At 45.3% G+C, this 16269-nt stretch overlaps 1 protein-coding gene across 3 annotated transcripts in view; it reads right to left on the minus strand.

Annotated features, from left to right (window-relative positions):
* Positions 1-12025: 12025 nt before the first annotated feature.
* The window catches only part of ST3GAL4 (ST3 beta-galactoside alpha-2,3-sialyltransferase 4), a 43119-nt gene continuing 38875 nt past the window's right edge, over positions 12026-16269 (minus strand). For all 3 annotated transcript variants that reach the window (XM_027835210.1, XM_027835209.1, XM_027835208.1), the window contains 6 exons: positions 16071-16131; positions 15198-15293; positions 14637-14826; positions 13605-13748; positions 13255-13398; positions 12026-12791 (listed from right to left, as the gene is read on the minus strand). In XM_027835210.1, the coding sequence (XP_027691011.1) occupies positions 12705-12791; positions 13255-13398; positions 13605-13748; positions 14637-14826; positions 15198-15293; positions 16071-16131 (722 nt within the window). In that variant the 3' untranslated portion in view covers positions 12026-12704. The remainder of the gene's footprint in view (positions 12792-13254; positions 13399-13604; positions 13749-14636; positions 14827-15197; positions 15294-16070; positions 16132-16269) is intronic.

A 16269-nucleotide genomic window follows, 5' to 3' on the forward strand; every position in this document is an offset into this window, starting at 1 on the left:
TTTGATATCTTATCCTAAGATAACTTCAGTCTAAACCCACAGATGAACTTAAATGTCACAGTCTAAGGGGTACACCTAATTCCATTTCCTGTTCCTTGCCTCAACTCTATCTGAGAAATCTTTAATTGAGGCTAGCCCCTGCCTACCTGGCTCCCAAAGAGGCTTCCCTTGATTATTCAAGGGGTCCTGTGATGATCCTGTAAATACCTTCGTTGCCATTCTCCAAGAGGTTTCTATGGCTACTGGAATTAATCAATATTTATTGAGCACTTGCTATATGCCAGGCATTATTTGAGGCACTGGAGAGAAAAAGACAAAAATAAAACAGCCCCTGCCTTCAAGGAGCTTATATTCTATGGAGGGAGACAATATGTATATAAATAAACACATAAAACAAATGTAAAATTAAAGACAAGTTACATTTGGGAAGTGGGCACTAGCAACGGGACAGGGAGGGAGTTTCAGGAACAACTTTAAATACAAGGTATCAGTATAGTAAAGTTTTGAAGAAAATAAGGTATTCTAAGAGGTGCAAAATGGAAGCTCATTCCAGGCAAGAACAGCCAACACAAAGGCACAAAAGTAGGGTTATATGTAAGGAACAGGAAGAAAAAAGTTTGACTGGACCATAGAGTGCAGGAAGGGGAAGGTTGGAAAGGTAGATTAGGGACAGGCTGTGGAAGGCTTCACAAGCTAAAAAGAGGAGCTTAAATTTGATCCATGAGTCAATGGGTAGTCACTGGAGTTTATTAAATAAGAAGGTGACATAAGCAGACCTGTGCTTTAAAAAAAAAAATCAGTTTAGCTGCTGAGTGGAGTATGGTTGGGAAGTTGAGAGACTTGAGGCAGAGAAAGGCCAATTAGGAAACCACTGCAATAATCTAAGCAAGAGGTGATAAGGACCTGAATGAGAGTGGTGGCCAAGTGTGTAAAGAGAAGAGGACAGATGCGAGAAATATCTTGGAGGTAGAAATAGCATATGGCAACTACTTGGCCATGTGAAGGGAGGGACATTGAGGAAACTTCAAACCTAGGTAACTATAAGGATGATGGTGACCTTGACAGAAATAGAGAAGTTTAGAAAGGGGGTGGTTTGAGGGGAAAAGATAATGAACTCTGTCTGAACATACTGAGTTTGAGATGCCAACAGGACATCCAATTTGTAATATCCTATAGCAGTTGGAGATGAACAACTTGAGCTCAGAAGAGCAATTACATCAAAATATATAGATTCGGGAGCCATCTATGAGAACTGATGAAGTCACCAATTGACAGAATGTGGAGAAAGAATAGAAGAGAGCCTAGTACAGAGTCTTAGGGCACATTCACAGCAAGGAGTTGTACTATGTGTGAAGAACATGCAAGGGAAACTAAAGAGAAACTTTCAGACAGGTAGGAGAAACAAAAGAGAGACTTGTGATGAAAACCCAGAGGGGGGAGAGTATTCTGGGAAGAAAGGGTGATCAACAGCATCAAATACTGCTGAAAGAAGGATGAGGGCTGAGAAAAGGTAATCAGATTTAGATCTAGTTAGATAAGGTTGGAAGCCCGATTGCAGTGGGCTGAGAAGTAAATGATAGGAGAGGAAGTGGAAACCATGTGTGTAGAGAACTTTTTATAGTAGTTTGGCTATAAAAGGGAAGAGAGAAGACACTTTGTGGGGATGGTAGGGCCCAAGTGACTGTTTTTTTTCAGGATGGATGAGATTTAGGTATGCTGCTATTTAGGAAGACCTATTATTGACTTTGACCCACTTTTTCTGACCAGAATTTATATGGAGCATTCTCTCCAGGCTTGTTCTAGCTTTAAGTAAAGTTAAACTTAATTTACTTCATTTTCTTCTTCTTCTTGAGAGGCAACATAATCATAATGGAATGAGCACCAAACTTAAAATACAAGCACCTGGGTTTGACTCCTGGTTCTGCTATTGACCACCTGTGTGACTTTGGTAACCTGTCTGGTGCTCACAGCTTCCTCATCTGTAAAATCAGGGACTAAGCAACCTTTGAGGTCTCTTCCACTTCTAAATCTGTTATCCTAAGTAAGAACTGTATCTAGACATCCCATAAGGTTGTTAAAATCACTCCTAGTACATTTGAGTCCATCTGCCAATATTCACAACCAACTAGGGTTTTTTTTCCCTGTTTTAAGAACCACCCTCCCGTTGGTACATTTCATTAAGTTCTGGTTTTGATCCAGAATACACTGCTCAAAGCTGAGATTGGCAGAAGACACATTCTTAACTCAACAAGCATTCATACCTTTCCCGGCCCAAGTCAGTTTCTCTTTGATGACTCCTCCTCAAGGGCCTTCTCTCAAAAGGAGATCTTCAAGTTTTCCAGTATCACATATACTTTATATAGTAATTGTAGAGGCGACAATGTACACACCAATAATAAGAGTCTAGTTTCCTCATAAGGCCCTACATGAAAACATCACTTTATGTCCATCCACTTCAATTTCTTGGAGATTACTTACAATAAGAGGAACTATCAAAAATTCTTGTTTTCACTTAGGATATCCAGAAGTACTGTGGCCCTTATTACACTATTTGTGATATTTGTCATAACTGAAATAGGATTGACCTTCCAAGGCATTTTCCCAAATTCTTTCTAGGCATTATGCCTTCAGTTAGAGTTGCTGCCACTAGGTAGGTAGAAAGTGATGTTTTGTTTTGTGGAGAATAAGACAAGCAATTAATTTCTTTCCTAGCTAGGTCCATACTAAAATGTGCCTTTTCTATAAAAATAAGTCATTTATTAATATATAGCATGAATATTTAGGTTGCCTAATCATCTACACTTATTTTTAAAATTAAGCTAAAATGCCATTTGAAGTAAGATGTAAGGAAATATCAATTCTTATGTATACACTGGTACCTTTTCTCTAATATCCATTTGACTATATCAGACTTCATCGATATATTTTTAAAGCCTTTAATTTCTCTTACTTAAATTGTTTGTTGGAATTAAGGCAACCTCTTGAAGCATGGAGCAGTAAAACTTCTTGACAAGAAAGAATCACTAATAGTACAGCATCCTCTTTTGCCTGGTGCTCTTCTCTCATTAAATACCTAGTTTCTGATAAGTCTTCAAATACTTTCCTTTATAATCATATTTTTCCATCTTTCCAAAGGTTTGAAACAAATCAGAAAAAAAGGTTACGTTATTCTTTCTTCTAGTCAGGATATGGATAAATTGAAGAACTAAATTTTTAATGTAGAGAACATCTACCTGATTCCCTTCCTCCTTGCTAACTTTCATTTACCATCATCCTTTCTGAGGACTGTCATTAGCAGACAGTGAAAGTTTTCACTGCTGCAGACCCTGTAATTTGATAGACTGCTTCACTTAAAAAGTCATCTACTTAAACAGAATTTCCTTAAATACACCTTTTGGTCTTTTCCTCCTTTTTGAGCCATTTAAAGATAGATCATAAATCACAGAATTTTATACATTGAATCTATGTTTGTCTGTATTCTTGCTTCTGTGTTCCCAAACTCTCTTCTCTGAAACAATGAACTCAAAGAACTCACCTGGTTTCTCTCCCTAAGGGAGGAGGACATGAAAACATTCAACCCTGGGACTAGAATCTTGAGTTTCCAAAAGGAAAAGAATAAGGCAATCTGCTAATCAGTAAAGCCAGACTTGGTTCCCAGTCTTCCTTAACCTGAGATTTACCTAACACCCTCCACAACCCCCATATATGTTGTCACTTAGGGCATTACCACATTAGGGTCCCAGGGGTGACTCAGATTCCCTTAGTTATCATGACCTTGAGATAAAACCAACTTCTCCCAGAATTCAATCTAGACAAAGTTAGTTGTTTGTTTGTTTGTTTTTTGAAAGTTTCTAGGGGCAGCTAGGTGGCACAGTGGATAGAGCACCAGCCCTGGAATCAGGAGGATCTGAGTTCAAATCTGACCTCAGACACTTGACACTTACTAGCTGTGTGACCCTAACCCTGATTGTCTCACAAAAAGAAAAAAAAATTAAAAGTTTCTAAAGTAAATTAAAACAAAGTAAAAAAGAAAAGGATCAAGAGTTGTACATCTAAGAAGCACCTAGCCCACATTCCTACTCTTGAATAACCTTGCCCTCCCCTCCCAAAAAAAAAAACAACAACAACAAAAAAACCTCTTTTTCAATTCCTTAAGGAACTTATCCCTCAACTTATTCCTCTTCTTATTCCATCCATCAGTTCTCCATCACAGGGAGAATTTGAAGTAAGAGTTCCTCATATACCAGTCAGACAATAGTATGTCTGAAAGGTATTTCCTAAGGGATATATTAAGATATGAATAAACACAACATGCTGAGTCAATATTTCCTCTCTCCCAGGGAAAAGGGTTGTTTCACCAGAGGAGGTGCCGTACAACTGAAAATATCCTTCTCTACCAACTACATTGCCTCCGCACCACCAGACACACACACACACACACACACACACACACACACACACATGCTTGGAGTTTGCACTAATCCTTTGGAAGGGAGAGATACATCAGTCTCTAGACTCAAGTTTAGATCACCATCCATGCTACCCTAACTGAAGTCACAGATTTAACTTCTGGGAAGGTATAGGTGAAAAGCTAAGAAAGAGTCTTGATAAAGTAAATAGACGCTAACTTAGAACAGTGGCTTCTCCAAGATCTCTCTGAGGTTCACCCCTCCATCACTTTAGGAGCCTGAGTTGAGTTGACCCTCTCTACCAACCTTTGAAAATGAAGGTAGCTGAAGAAAAATTCCACATATTTTGCTGTGACTCATCCACATGGATGGGATCACCCAACCTGAAGACCATTGCTCTAATTGCACAGGCAAGGGCAGCAGTTCAGGTGGTCTGGGCTTGAGCACCCTCTTCTAAGTAAGGACAATTAAGAACTTGTGAAAATGTTGCCTGGATGTTTAAATATAAACTTATGATGCTGCTATTGGAATCAGTGCTGATTGGAGGAAGGCACCAAAAATGAAACCACCCCAAATAGACCTGGAACATAAATTTTGGAGAGACCCCTACACACATATTTTAATTACAAAATGAAGAGAACTCTCATCTTCCTGTTTCATAGGGGCTACTTTGACTTGGATAGTACTTAAACCTATGGGCGAAAAAAAAGGGGGAGAAACATCAAAAAAAAAAAAAAAGAAAAGAAAAGAAAAGGCAGGGGCAGCTCGGTGGTGCAGTGAATTGAGCACCAGCCCTGAAGTCCAGAGGACCTGAGTTCAAATCCGACCTCAGACACATAACACTCACTAGCTGTGTGACTCTGGCCAAGTCACTTAACCCCAATTGCCTCACCAAAAAAAAAAAAAAAAAAAAGGGCAACTGAGCCAGTCTCTTTCTCTAACTTGTTCTGTTTGCATTTTCCCTAGGCAAACAAGATCCAGAGTAATTGACCCTCAATAAATGTGAATATATTGGTTTTCCAATAAGTAGCTAATATTTATCAGTTTAGAAAGTGAAAATGAAGTAAGTGTTGTATGTAATTACAGCATTTTACTACACCTTAGAATGAGAATTTCCCTTTCTGATTAGTGCTTTAGTGATTAGATTTTAAGTAGGTAGCACCTGACTAGGTTGGGGACTTAATGCACTTCAAGTATTGCAGACCCTACATGAGAAATAACTATGCCTGCTTTGAAAGGAGAGAAGCCTGGCCCTCTCTGGAAACTTGAAATACCATATGAGACCTACTTTTCAGAATTCATAATCCCCTTTTTGCTTGTACAAGTTTTGGAATCATGAGACTATTTCAGTCTCCCCAAGCTGCTGTGGTTTCCCTCTTCTGTTTCCCCTTCTCATGAACAGATAAGTCTCCCAATTGATTCAGAGAGAGAACTTACTTTCCCTGAATGATTTCACTTCAAAGTGATTTTTTTTTTTCAAATCAGACTGCAGGCAAGAAGCATAAGGAAATCCCCAGCACTGGACATATCCTGCAACCTCCAAATGCCCCCTATCAAGAAAAATCAGCTGACTGAGCTACAGCTTAACAGGAAACCCAACTGCAGATACTTAACCACATCCCTAAACTCAATTGCTAGAAATGAGACTTTGGGGGGCATTTATTTTGGTGAAACACCAAGGAGATGCTAAACATAGTAAAAAAAAAATTAACATTATAAGATATTTCCAGTTTTGTGATTGCAAACTTTTCTCACACCCTCATCACCCCCAATAAGTTGTTGGGTTTTTTTATACTTTGTATGATGCTTTGTCTCTATTTTAAAAGCATGAGGCCTCAACGAATGGAGCACAGGACCTGGAGTCAGGAAGACCCAAGTTCAAATCCTACTTCAGACATTCACTAGTTATTTTCCTCATCTGTAAATAGGATAGCACCTACTTCCTAGGATTGTCGTGAGAATTAAATGAGATAATTTGTAAAGCACTTTGCAAACCTTTAAGTACTATAAAAATGCTAGCTTATTATTATTCTCCAAAAGCCCACAGAGGTGTTTCAAAGACCTTGGCTTGAAAACATTGCTGGAGAGCACTCTCATCACCTGATTATCATTTGCATGTGGATCATTTCACAGAGTCTCAGAATTAGAAAGGTTTCTTAGGCTATCTACTACAATCACTCTGTAACATATCTGAGAAGTAGCCATTCGGTCTGTGTTTAAACACTTTCCATGGGGAGGAACATACTACTCCAGGCAGCCCACATGATTTAGATAGATCTAACTGGTTGAAAGTTGAGTTTGTTTGTTTGTTTTTCCTTTTGCCAAGCCTGCACCTGCCTTTTTTGGTTCCAGCCATTGTTCCTAGTTCTACCCAGCAGAAGTCTAATCCCAACATCCCTTCAAATATTCAAAAACAAGTCATCATTTGCCCCCAAAGTCGTCTCTTCTCCAGAGTGAATAGATCCAGTTCTTTCAACTGATTCTCATGTCCACCATTTATGTCTCCCTCTTCTGAATGCTTCCCTGATCATCAGTACATTTCTTAAAATGGGATACTCAGATCTGAACAGAATGCTCCACGTGTGGTCTGACCAGGGCAGAGTACATTGGGATTATCACTCCCACTCCCGGTCCTAGACACTATGAATCTGTTAAAGAAGCTTGAGACACATTACATTCCCGGCTGCCAGTATTTTTCACTCTTCCACTTAATTCTTACACACCTTTAACACAGGCTTTCTTTTAGAATCCTGTTGTTACTAAATGGCATTCATTTCATACCATACCTAAGTCTACTTTTTAATTGGACCTTCAAATCTTCCATACCTACTCCCTATGCCAATGATCTATTTTTATAATTACAGAATCATAGCACTTGGGAGGGGTCTCTAACTGCTGGGCTGAAAAGAACCTTGCCAGTCATCTGGTCGAAAACATAAAACCTTCCTAGAGCATCACCTCCAAAGTAGTCAGCCACCCTATGCTCAAAAATTTCCAGTGACCAGGAACTCAGTGCTGTTTCTTTATCGAGCCTTATTGCATTAAATTTCAGAGACTCTTCCACCCCAGGGAACCCATTTCAATTCTGGACAGCTCCAATTGCTAGGCAGTTTCGTTTTGTCTTTTTCTTATGCTGAGCTAAAATCTGCTTCTCTTATGCCCACTGGCCCTAGTTCTACCTTCTGGGGCCAAGCAGGACAAATCTCATCCTCCTTTCACATGATAGTCCTTCAAATATTTAAAAACAGCGATCTGTCTAGCCGCTAATATTCTCCAAGCTACATAATCCCAGTGCCTTCAACCAATCTTCCATCCTCCCGTAGCGTTATTTCTCTATCCTGGTCACCCTCCTCTGAATACATTCCATCCAGTAATGTTCCTTCTAAAATGTGGCAACCAGAATTGGACACAGTTAGTGCTTCATAAGCAGTCTGGTCGGGCTAAGCGTTCAAGCCACTCCCTAAGCTTATCTACCATTCCCGGATCCTCAGCAATGCCACCGCACCACACAGAGAGCAAGCATCATTTCCAAGCACCAGTTCCGCCTCTCCTCCCACCAGGCCGGACACGGTCTTTGGGGACAAGCGGTATGTTTTAGAAGGGCAAGTCTGGAGCGCAGTTTCAGTCATGAAAAACTGAATCACAGCAGGAGGCTATTACCACCACCCAAATGACTCTCTCCCCTAGGGATACTTGCCCCCCATCCATTATTTCTCTTCTCCAACCACTTTTTTGCCATTCAATTTACCCCCTGCCGTCAGAGCAAAGCTGGGCTTGTGGATGAAGCAAGACAGGAATTAAGTGTACATTTTTATTGAATAGGCTGAGAATAAAGGGTGTCCACTGTAATAAAGGGAATGGCTGTGTTCTTTCCATCAGGAAAGGCTGCGGAAACAGGGATGCGTCTGCTTCCAAAGAAATGTCCTCCAGCAGCAGCCGCGAGCAAAGCTGGACCCACCCCAGGGCGCGGTACGACCACTAGCTCATGGGGCGGGGAGCACCCCAGGTTGCACTTCCCCTTTTCCGGCGGGTGGCTGGAATGTGGGGAACCCCTCTCAAAGCGAAGAAGCCGAGACCCCCACGGAGAAAGCCGAGCATTCACCTTAACTTGAATGTCCCCCGACCCGGGGTAGGCGGGGAAGTAACCCCTGCAGAAGCTGCCCCCCAAGGAATTACGGGCAGAAGCCGCGCAAGCGCAGACCACCCAGGCTAGAGCTCTGTAACTGACACCGGAGAAGCCGGCAGGAGGGCGGGGACACTCTTCCGCCCTCCCCCATCACTCAAAGCCTTGTTAGAGCCCCCTTAATCTGAGCACACACGCGTAACCATCCTCCCTCCTCTTCCCCCACCCTTCTTATCTCCTCTTCGCCTCAAGATCTCTAGGACTTAGCTTCCTAAATGGTAAAATGAAGGGTTTGGACCAGATGCCCTCAAAAGACCCTTCCAGCTCCAAATCTACGGCCCAATTTCTTTCTCCTTACTCCTTCTCCTCTCCACCCCAGAAATGGGCAGGGGGAGCAACGTTCCCACACCTCCTAGGAGATAAGTCCTTTACAATCCTAACTCTCACCCCTGGTACCCTGGGATCTGAGCACAACATTGTCTAACTAATGCCAGACAAGCTGGCAAGCGATTCATTCGCGTAAGGCTAATTAGCAGAATGGCAAAAGGGGTCACTAGTCCCCAAGGCCCCCCAAATCCACTTTACATGACTGTGCATTGTAATGCCACTGGAGGAGGCCCCTTGTGACTCTGGCCTCAGGGGGCCACCCGTGCTTAATCTTCCATGGCACAGCAGAACTTCCAGAGGCAGCTTGGATGTGATCAGCGCTGACCCCCCACACAGCTGTGCCTTTGCTGCCTCAGGCCTAAGACTTGGAAGCTCACTCCCACAACAGATGGAAAACAGAAGAAAAACCATGACCCAAGTTAGCTACCTGGTGCCTCAATGCCTTTAGAACCCTCTGACCTTGACTTAAGATTTTTTTTTTTAATTAGGGGGTAGGGCATAGATTTAAGATCTTATAGCGATAGATAACTCCCTCCAGTAGAAGTGTGGAGAACCGTTCCACAGATGCCAGCTGGCTATCCTTTAAAATTTATTATGGTAGAAAGTTGCCTGGAGTTACTTAGTTTGTGACTTGTCCATGGTCACACAGGTAGCACATAATAAATAGGACTTGTATTGGGGTCTTTTTTATGTTAAGTGCTGAAAGTCTATCTACTCCACCATGCTGCCTTTCCTTCTTACTCTATCCTAAATGTCACGGATCTCTAAACTCTAATAGCATACCCAGTCTCCTGATCATCTTTGTCCTAGAAGCCTGCTTGGATCCCTGGGTTCCAAGATATGACTGACTTAATTACCTTTCCTCCCTGGATGTACCCCCTACCCCTTTCCCTCTTATTCCTACCTGCTATACGCTGTGAATTGCAAGAGTATGCTTTCTAGGTTATTCACAAGGGAAAGTGTCCAGTGAAAACTCCCTAGCAAACTTTTCTCTAGCTAAGGCTCCCCCAGGACCCAGCTCAGCTCTGTGACTTTGGAGCATCCCACAGGAAAATGGTGTCTTTGTCCCGAGTGTGGGGGTTGGGGCTGGGGCTCTGTATCAAGCTCTTTCTTCAGTTTATCATCCTAAACTAGACCTCTATGCAATCATTCTTGAAAAGACAATTTCCTCCTCCTCCAGGGGAGAGAAGAGACCTTGTAGGAGCTTCAATGATCTTCTTTCACTACTGATATGCTCATGCTTCTTCCCCCTTCCACTTCAGCCTGACTCTGAAGCAGGGTCACGGCAACCAAGCTGGAGACTTGGCTCTTTGTACCTGCTTTTGTCATTGTCTTAGAAAGTGACTATCACATGTGTTACTACATTTGTAATTCCATCCATTCACATAGATGAATAGGAGCGTGTGCATATATGTATGTATATGTGTGCCTGAGTGTCTCAGGTGTCTATTTTGGGACTCTGACCACATATGTATATGACGTGTGAGGGTGTGTGTGTGTGTGTGTGTGTGTGTGTGTGTGTGTGTGTGTTACACAGCTAACTGAGGACTGTGTGTGGGGGGCGGGGTGGATCTCTGGCTCACATTTAGGCACATTCAGTAACAGGCTGTGGCTGGAGTCCAGAACAGCTGGATCGAATGTGAGAGCAGCCATTACTGGTCCCAGAAAGGGGGAGTGGACTCTCTCTCCACTGCCTTCTAGAGCTGGAACAAGAGGCAAACCAGGACACCAGCTGCCAACACCACCAAGGCAAAGCGAGAAGAGGGAGCTGCACCCCAGAACTTCTTCCCCATTGTGAGTGGTAGAGTGCTGACGTTCTGGAAGATGTTGGCTTCCATCTCCACTCTTAGCTTTGGGGTTGGAAATTAAATGGGTGGTCATGAAATAGCTCCAAGACATCTCCCTACTTCCTGAAACAGTGGGGGAGAAGACCTCAAAGCACCAACAAGGCTCTGGTCCAGGGATTTTTAGCCTTGTTTGTGTCCTGAACCCCTCCAGCAGTCTGGTTAAGCCTACGGACCCCTTCTCAGAATGATGTTTTTATATAATTGAAGGAAATGCTAAATTTCAGCTAGTGGTTAGTGAAAAGAGACATGTATTTTTTTTTTCCCATCCAAATTCATGGAGACTCTGAAACTGTGAACCCCAAGTTAAGAGCCCCTGCTCTGTGCTAAGTCAGGGAACCCAGTCCTTGTTCCCTGGGATCAAGGCCTCACACACACAGACCCATACCTCCATCCCCACAGGAATTCTTTCCAGCCCTTCTGTCTGTCCTGCCTTAGACTGGCCACCTCCCAGACCCTGGGAAAGGCCAAGAACACAGCTGTGGGTCCCATTCCACTCAGGGACAAATCAGAACAGATGTGTAGTGGCAGGAGGCCCAGCTGGCAGCCAGCAGTGACTGGGGGATCAGAGGAGTGGGTGGGGAGAGAGCAGCAGCAGCAGCAGCAGCAGCAGCATGCACAGTCTGAGAACGGCTGAGACTGGAGATGGCAGTGCTGGCCTGACCCCCAGTTCTCTGCCTCTTCCGGAACTGACACAAGGCACCCGGCTTGCACCACCTACACTACTGGAAAGAGCATGGAGGGAAGGGAAAGCTGGCTCCAGATATCTGACTCCACCCCACTCTCCAAAATATACTCGCCAGCTTGGCATTCTATGAAGTGATGAGTGTAGCACAGGTGGCAGGAGAGGGAGACAGAAGGTTCTGTCCCTACCATCCTTGTCTGTCCTGTTGCCTTGGCCCCCAGCCTTCAACCACACACTTTGGGAAGCAGAGGCAATTGCTAGAAAGCCAAACCTGACACCTGATGGGCAAGGCAGCTGTGGACACCAAGAGAGGTTCTGGGCCAGAGCTCACTGCCTGTGTCCTCAACGAGCTGTGTGGGAGAGGGAATACTCCCTTCACAACAAGGTCAAACATGCTTCCCACTGCATTCCCAGCCGCAGGGACATTGGGAGGATGACAGATAACAATGGCTCTCAAGACAGCTGCCCCATACCAAAAATGGGGGCTGCGTCCTTGGATCTTCCAGCCAGCTCTCTGAGCCCTCTGTTGCCAACCCTTCCGTCCCAGCCCCACCTAATAACAAAATATGACTCCATCTTCCTTTGAGGAAAAATATTTAATGACAGGTTCATAAACCTATTTCAAAAATGGGGGCCCTCTCCTGAAGAACCCCTTCATGCCCTCATTCTCCTCCCATGCCAGCTGGGAGGCAGCAGCCCCTGCCCCAAACAACATTCTCAGAATCTGCGCCCATTTCTTGGGCTGTCTGTACTCTTGAGTCCAGGCCTCAAAGGCCCCATCACATTTGTGTGGGTATAAAAAAATGGGAAAAATACTGTATTGTGCCCATGAGGTTCCCTGGTTCTCTCTTTCCTGGGAGTACTATGGGACCAGCCCATAACTCCTTCCCATGTGGCTAAGGCATCAATTCTTCCTGCCATCCCCCTATACCCCTAATTAAATAGAACATTAAACAGTCTCTTGACCCCAGTGGGAAAAGTGGTCATGAAAGCACCAACCCTAACTCCTGGACTTGGCTCCCATACTCTTCATTAAGACTCCATGGCCTCATAACCTGCTGGGCCCTGGACTTCACGGATGCAGCCTGGGACACTGCCCCCAGTCCACTCTTGGCCAATCCCAGGGCCCTGTCCCTGTAGCTGAAGAGGATTGGGTCCAAGTGCATTTTACAAGCACCAGGATTCCCCATAGCCATGCAAGAGTGGTTCCTCTGGCAATAAGATGGACAGACTCATTGGTACAGTTCTTGCCCAAGTCAGAAGTAAGTAAGATTCTTGACGGCTCCAATTTCCAGCATCCGTTTGATAGCCAGGGCCTCGTGAGAGACGTTGTGTTCTGATGCCTTTGGAAATTTCAAGAGAATACATTTAGGTTCTCACACTGGTTTTTCTTTGCTGCACTCCCAGCCCCCAAGAAAAGTCCCCTCCTCACAACCATCAGCACTCCCCAAGAGCTCCCTCATTCCCAGGTCCTGGCTTCTCACCAGAGAAAGAGTTTAGGATTATAACATCAAGAGTGACCTAATGGAGACAGTCCTGCTCTGGGAGTCAGATCACCTGGGTTCTAGTCCTGACCTAGGACTAGGTTGTGTTAGCCCCAACATGGACTTCCTTTGTACCATAGCACTATTCTGGCTTCCACTCCCCAGAAACTAGACCACTTTTTTCCCCACTGCTCCTCCCCCTTCTCTTCCAGGCTTATCTAATCACTCTGTCTGTGGCCTTGCCTCCCCACTCTCTCCCTATCCAAAGCTCACAGGAACTGCATGAGAGGACAGGGACCCCAAAGAAATATCTGAAACTCACAGACATAGACTTGAGAGTGATCTGCTCATAGTAGTGAATGGTCTGCTTCTTATTAGAGGAGTCTGGATAGCCAAAGCCAGCAATGTGTACCAGGTCACACAGGTGAAGTGCCAGGGTGATGGCCAGCAGGCCTGTGGTGGGTTTCTAGGAGTGAGCAGAGGAGTAGGGAAAAGAGGGGAAGTGAGGAGAGAGAAGGAAAGGAGAGGTTAAAGAAATAAGGATGAAATCCTCAGAATCCAGAGTCCCAGAGGGTAGGCCTCAACCCCTGTCCAGCTCTGAATGTGTTCCACATCCATGACCCCAGTTCATCCTCCAGCACCACTCTTTCTGCCTTCCCCTTCTTAGCCAACCTGCTTGATCTTCCGGGATGGTCGAATGGGCAGGCTCAGCAGTTTAGCAGCAGTGACCTCCATGAAGAAGGGGTTAAGGATCCGAACCTGCTTAGGGTTGACATCCCAGATGAGGGGGGGCTGTTTCCAGAAGCCCTTCAGAACCTAGAGTGGGAGAAGAGTTAACGAAAAGTGGGCTTTAGCCCCAGCATGCCAGAGACTGGGAATGAGAGTAAATAATGGGAGAAGTGGGTCTGAGATGAGAGATGGAGGAGTCCCAGGACAAGAGGAACCTAAAACAGGGACTACCTGCAGGGAAGAGGAGGGAAGAGAAGAGAGAGGCCTGGACAGGAGGCAGTGAGGGGGAGCTGAAAGCAGCTGTCATATTTTACACAGGCTGGGTCACAACATGGAGAGCAAAGACAGCTGTTCTCCATCTCTGTGGAGACACAAGCAAGTAAAGTAGCCTACTCTCCTCCCTAGAGGGATTTGGGTTACACACAAGGTAACATGCCTGAATGAATAGGTCAGCACCAGGTGGGGGGCTGTGGGATGTCCGAAGATCTCTCAATAGGGAGGGAACAACAAATCGCCTTCGCTCTAGGCTTCAGGCCTGCTCAGAGGATGAGATAATCTCTAAAGGGCCCTTATCTACATGGCATTGTCTATTTCCCAGAGTATAGTATGGAGGGAACAATCTCATTCCCTTGTGCCAGGCAGCTCTCAAAGCCCCAAGAAATGCCTGTATGGGGGGATAAGAACACCAGTGCTCCAGGCCCTGTATTCTGCCATCACCCATACCTACTGCAGCCTGTGGCAATATTCCCAGCAGGTCTAAGACCTGGGCCACCAGCCTGCTAGAAGTGCCCTGGGATACTGACCCCAGGTGAAAATAAAGTAATTACATAGTGGTTTCCAGAGACAGGCCTAAGACCTGATCATCCCATTATTTGTTAATATTCCAGGCATCCTGGGCAGAGAAGGAGTGGAGGTGACTCAGACTGCAGGCCCTGATCACTAGCTTACCCCACTCTGCAGGGTCCTTGTACTCACTCGATTTTTATCCCTCAAGATGGTCTCAATCCAGTGAAAGTCAATCGCCTTGAAGGGTACCAGGACCAAGAGGGTGTCGGGGTTGTTCTGCACTTTGGGGCTAAAGTGGGCAGACTCTGGGTAGAAGAGACGCATGGTGGTCTTAGATCCCACGTCACTCTCGTAGCCAACCACTGGAGCATTGTTCAGCCTGGGATGGAGGGAGGAGTCTGATCATTACTCATGAGGATTTTGCCTGTCTCCCACATTCCAGGGGGCTTACAGATTTGGGGATTAAAGGGTCTTAGGAGAACAAAGCCCATTTACTCATTTCACAGATGAGAAAACTTATGCCCAGGGGCAGAAGTAACTTGCCCAAGCTCACAGAGTATGTGGAAGAAACAGAATGCGAACCCAGGTCCTCTGATAGTCATTAGATTTCAGCACAAGGGCACTAAGGTGATCCGTCAAGGGTCGGGACATAGCCCCTCTTCTGGACAAGCGCACTAGGGACCTAAGTCGCTATCACTCTCACCTCCAGGAAGAAGGAAGAGAAAAGGCATCCCACAACACCCAACCAACCTGATAACCATGTCATATTTGTCGATGGTGCTCCCCAAAGAGCTGTTCTTTAGTCGATGGCCATTCCCCACCACCACACACCGGAGGCACTTCAGCCTGCCACAGAGTAGGGAAGAGTATCAGAGAACCCTACCTGGCCACCTCCTCCACCTGCCCTCCACAGCCACACAACCAACCACTGATTCCCCTTCATCAATACACCATAAAAATGTGCAAAAATCTCAACCCCCCCCATTTCATTAATCAGAATCCCCCACAGGGCTTGCTACAGAGTTACAGGGGTACCTGGCATTCAATTGGAATCCAATTCCTAAGATTGGACTTCAAGGGTGCCAAGGAAGGAGAAGAAAAGGAAGATTTAGTGGAGAGAGACAGCAAAGAAAGAGGAAGAGAAACTGGGGAGTGGAAAGGAGAGCTGATGGGGTAGAAGAGAGCATTATAAACTGCAGAAATCAGAATTCTGCTCTAGGCTCTCTAAGCATCCTCCTGCTCATCTCCATCCTGTCACCAAGGTGACACCTTCAGCAGCCTATGTCACCATGGGGACTGGCAGACCTGGCTCGCCTGGGAGAGAGGTAGGTTTATCCTGAGCCTGGTTCTGACCAAAGGGATCAGGTGTACAAAGCTCCCTGGGAGCGATCTGTGGCCAGGAATGCCTCAAGATGGGGCAAGAAGACCAAGGGTAGGAAGGGTTATACCAGGATCAGACACCTGTGAGCATTGATCAGGACAGAGAAGTAACTCCACAGTCCCAGACTGGAGGAGGGAATGGCAGAGAGGGGGACAGAGAAGAGAAGAGAGGCAGTACTTAGTACGTCAGTGGGGAGAGACTCAGGGGGTAGGAAGCGAGGGGGGGGGATGGTTTTTGCTCACTTCTGGATGCTCTCTGGCATGGCATAATTGGTGATGGCCAGAACCCTCAGGAGCACATCTTCTGCAAGGACAACAGAATTGGATAGGTGGTAGAAGCAACAGCAGGGCAGCCAGCCGGAAACCCCTTCTTACTCCCCCTTCTTTCTCCTCCTCACAGCATACCATCCTCCACTGACACATACAAAATCCCAGCTAGGCT

This window comes from Vombatus ursinus, unplaced genomic scaffold (genome assembly GCF_900497805.2).
Source record: "Vombatus ursinus unplaced genomic scaffold, bare-nosed wombat genome assembly UNPS02014813.1, whole genome shotgun sequence".
NCBI classification, from domain to species: Eukaryota; Metazoa; Chordata; class Mammalia; order Diprotodontia; family Vombatidae; genus Vombatus; species Vombatus ursinus.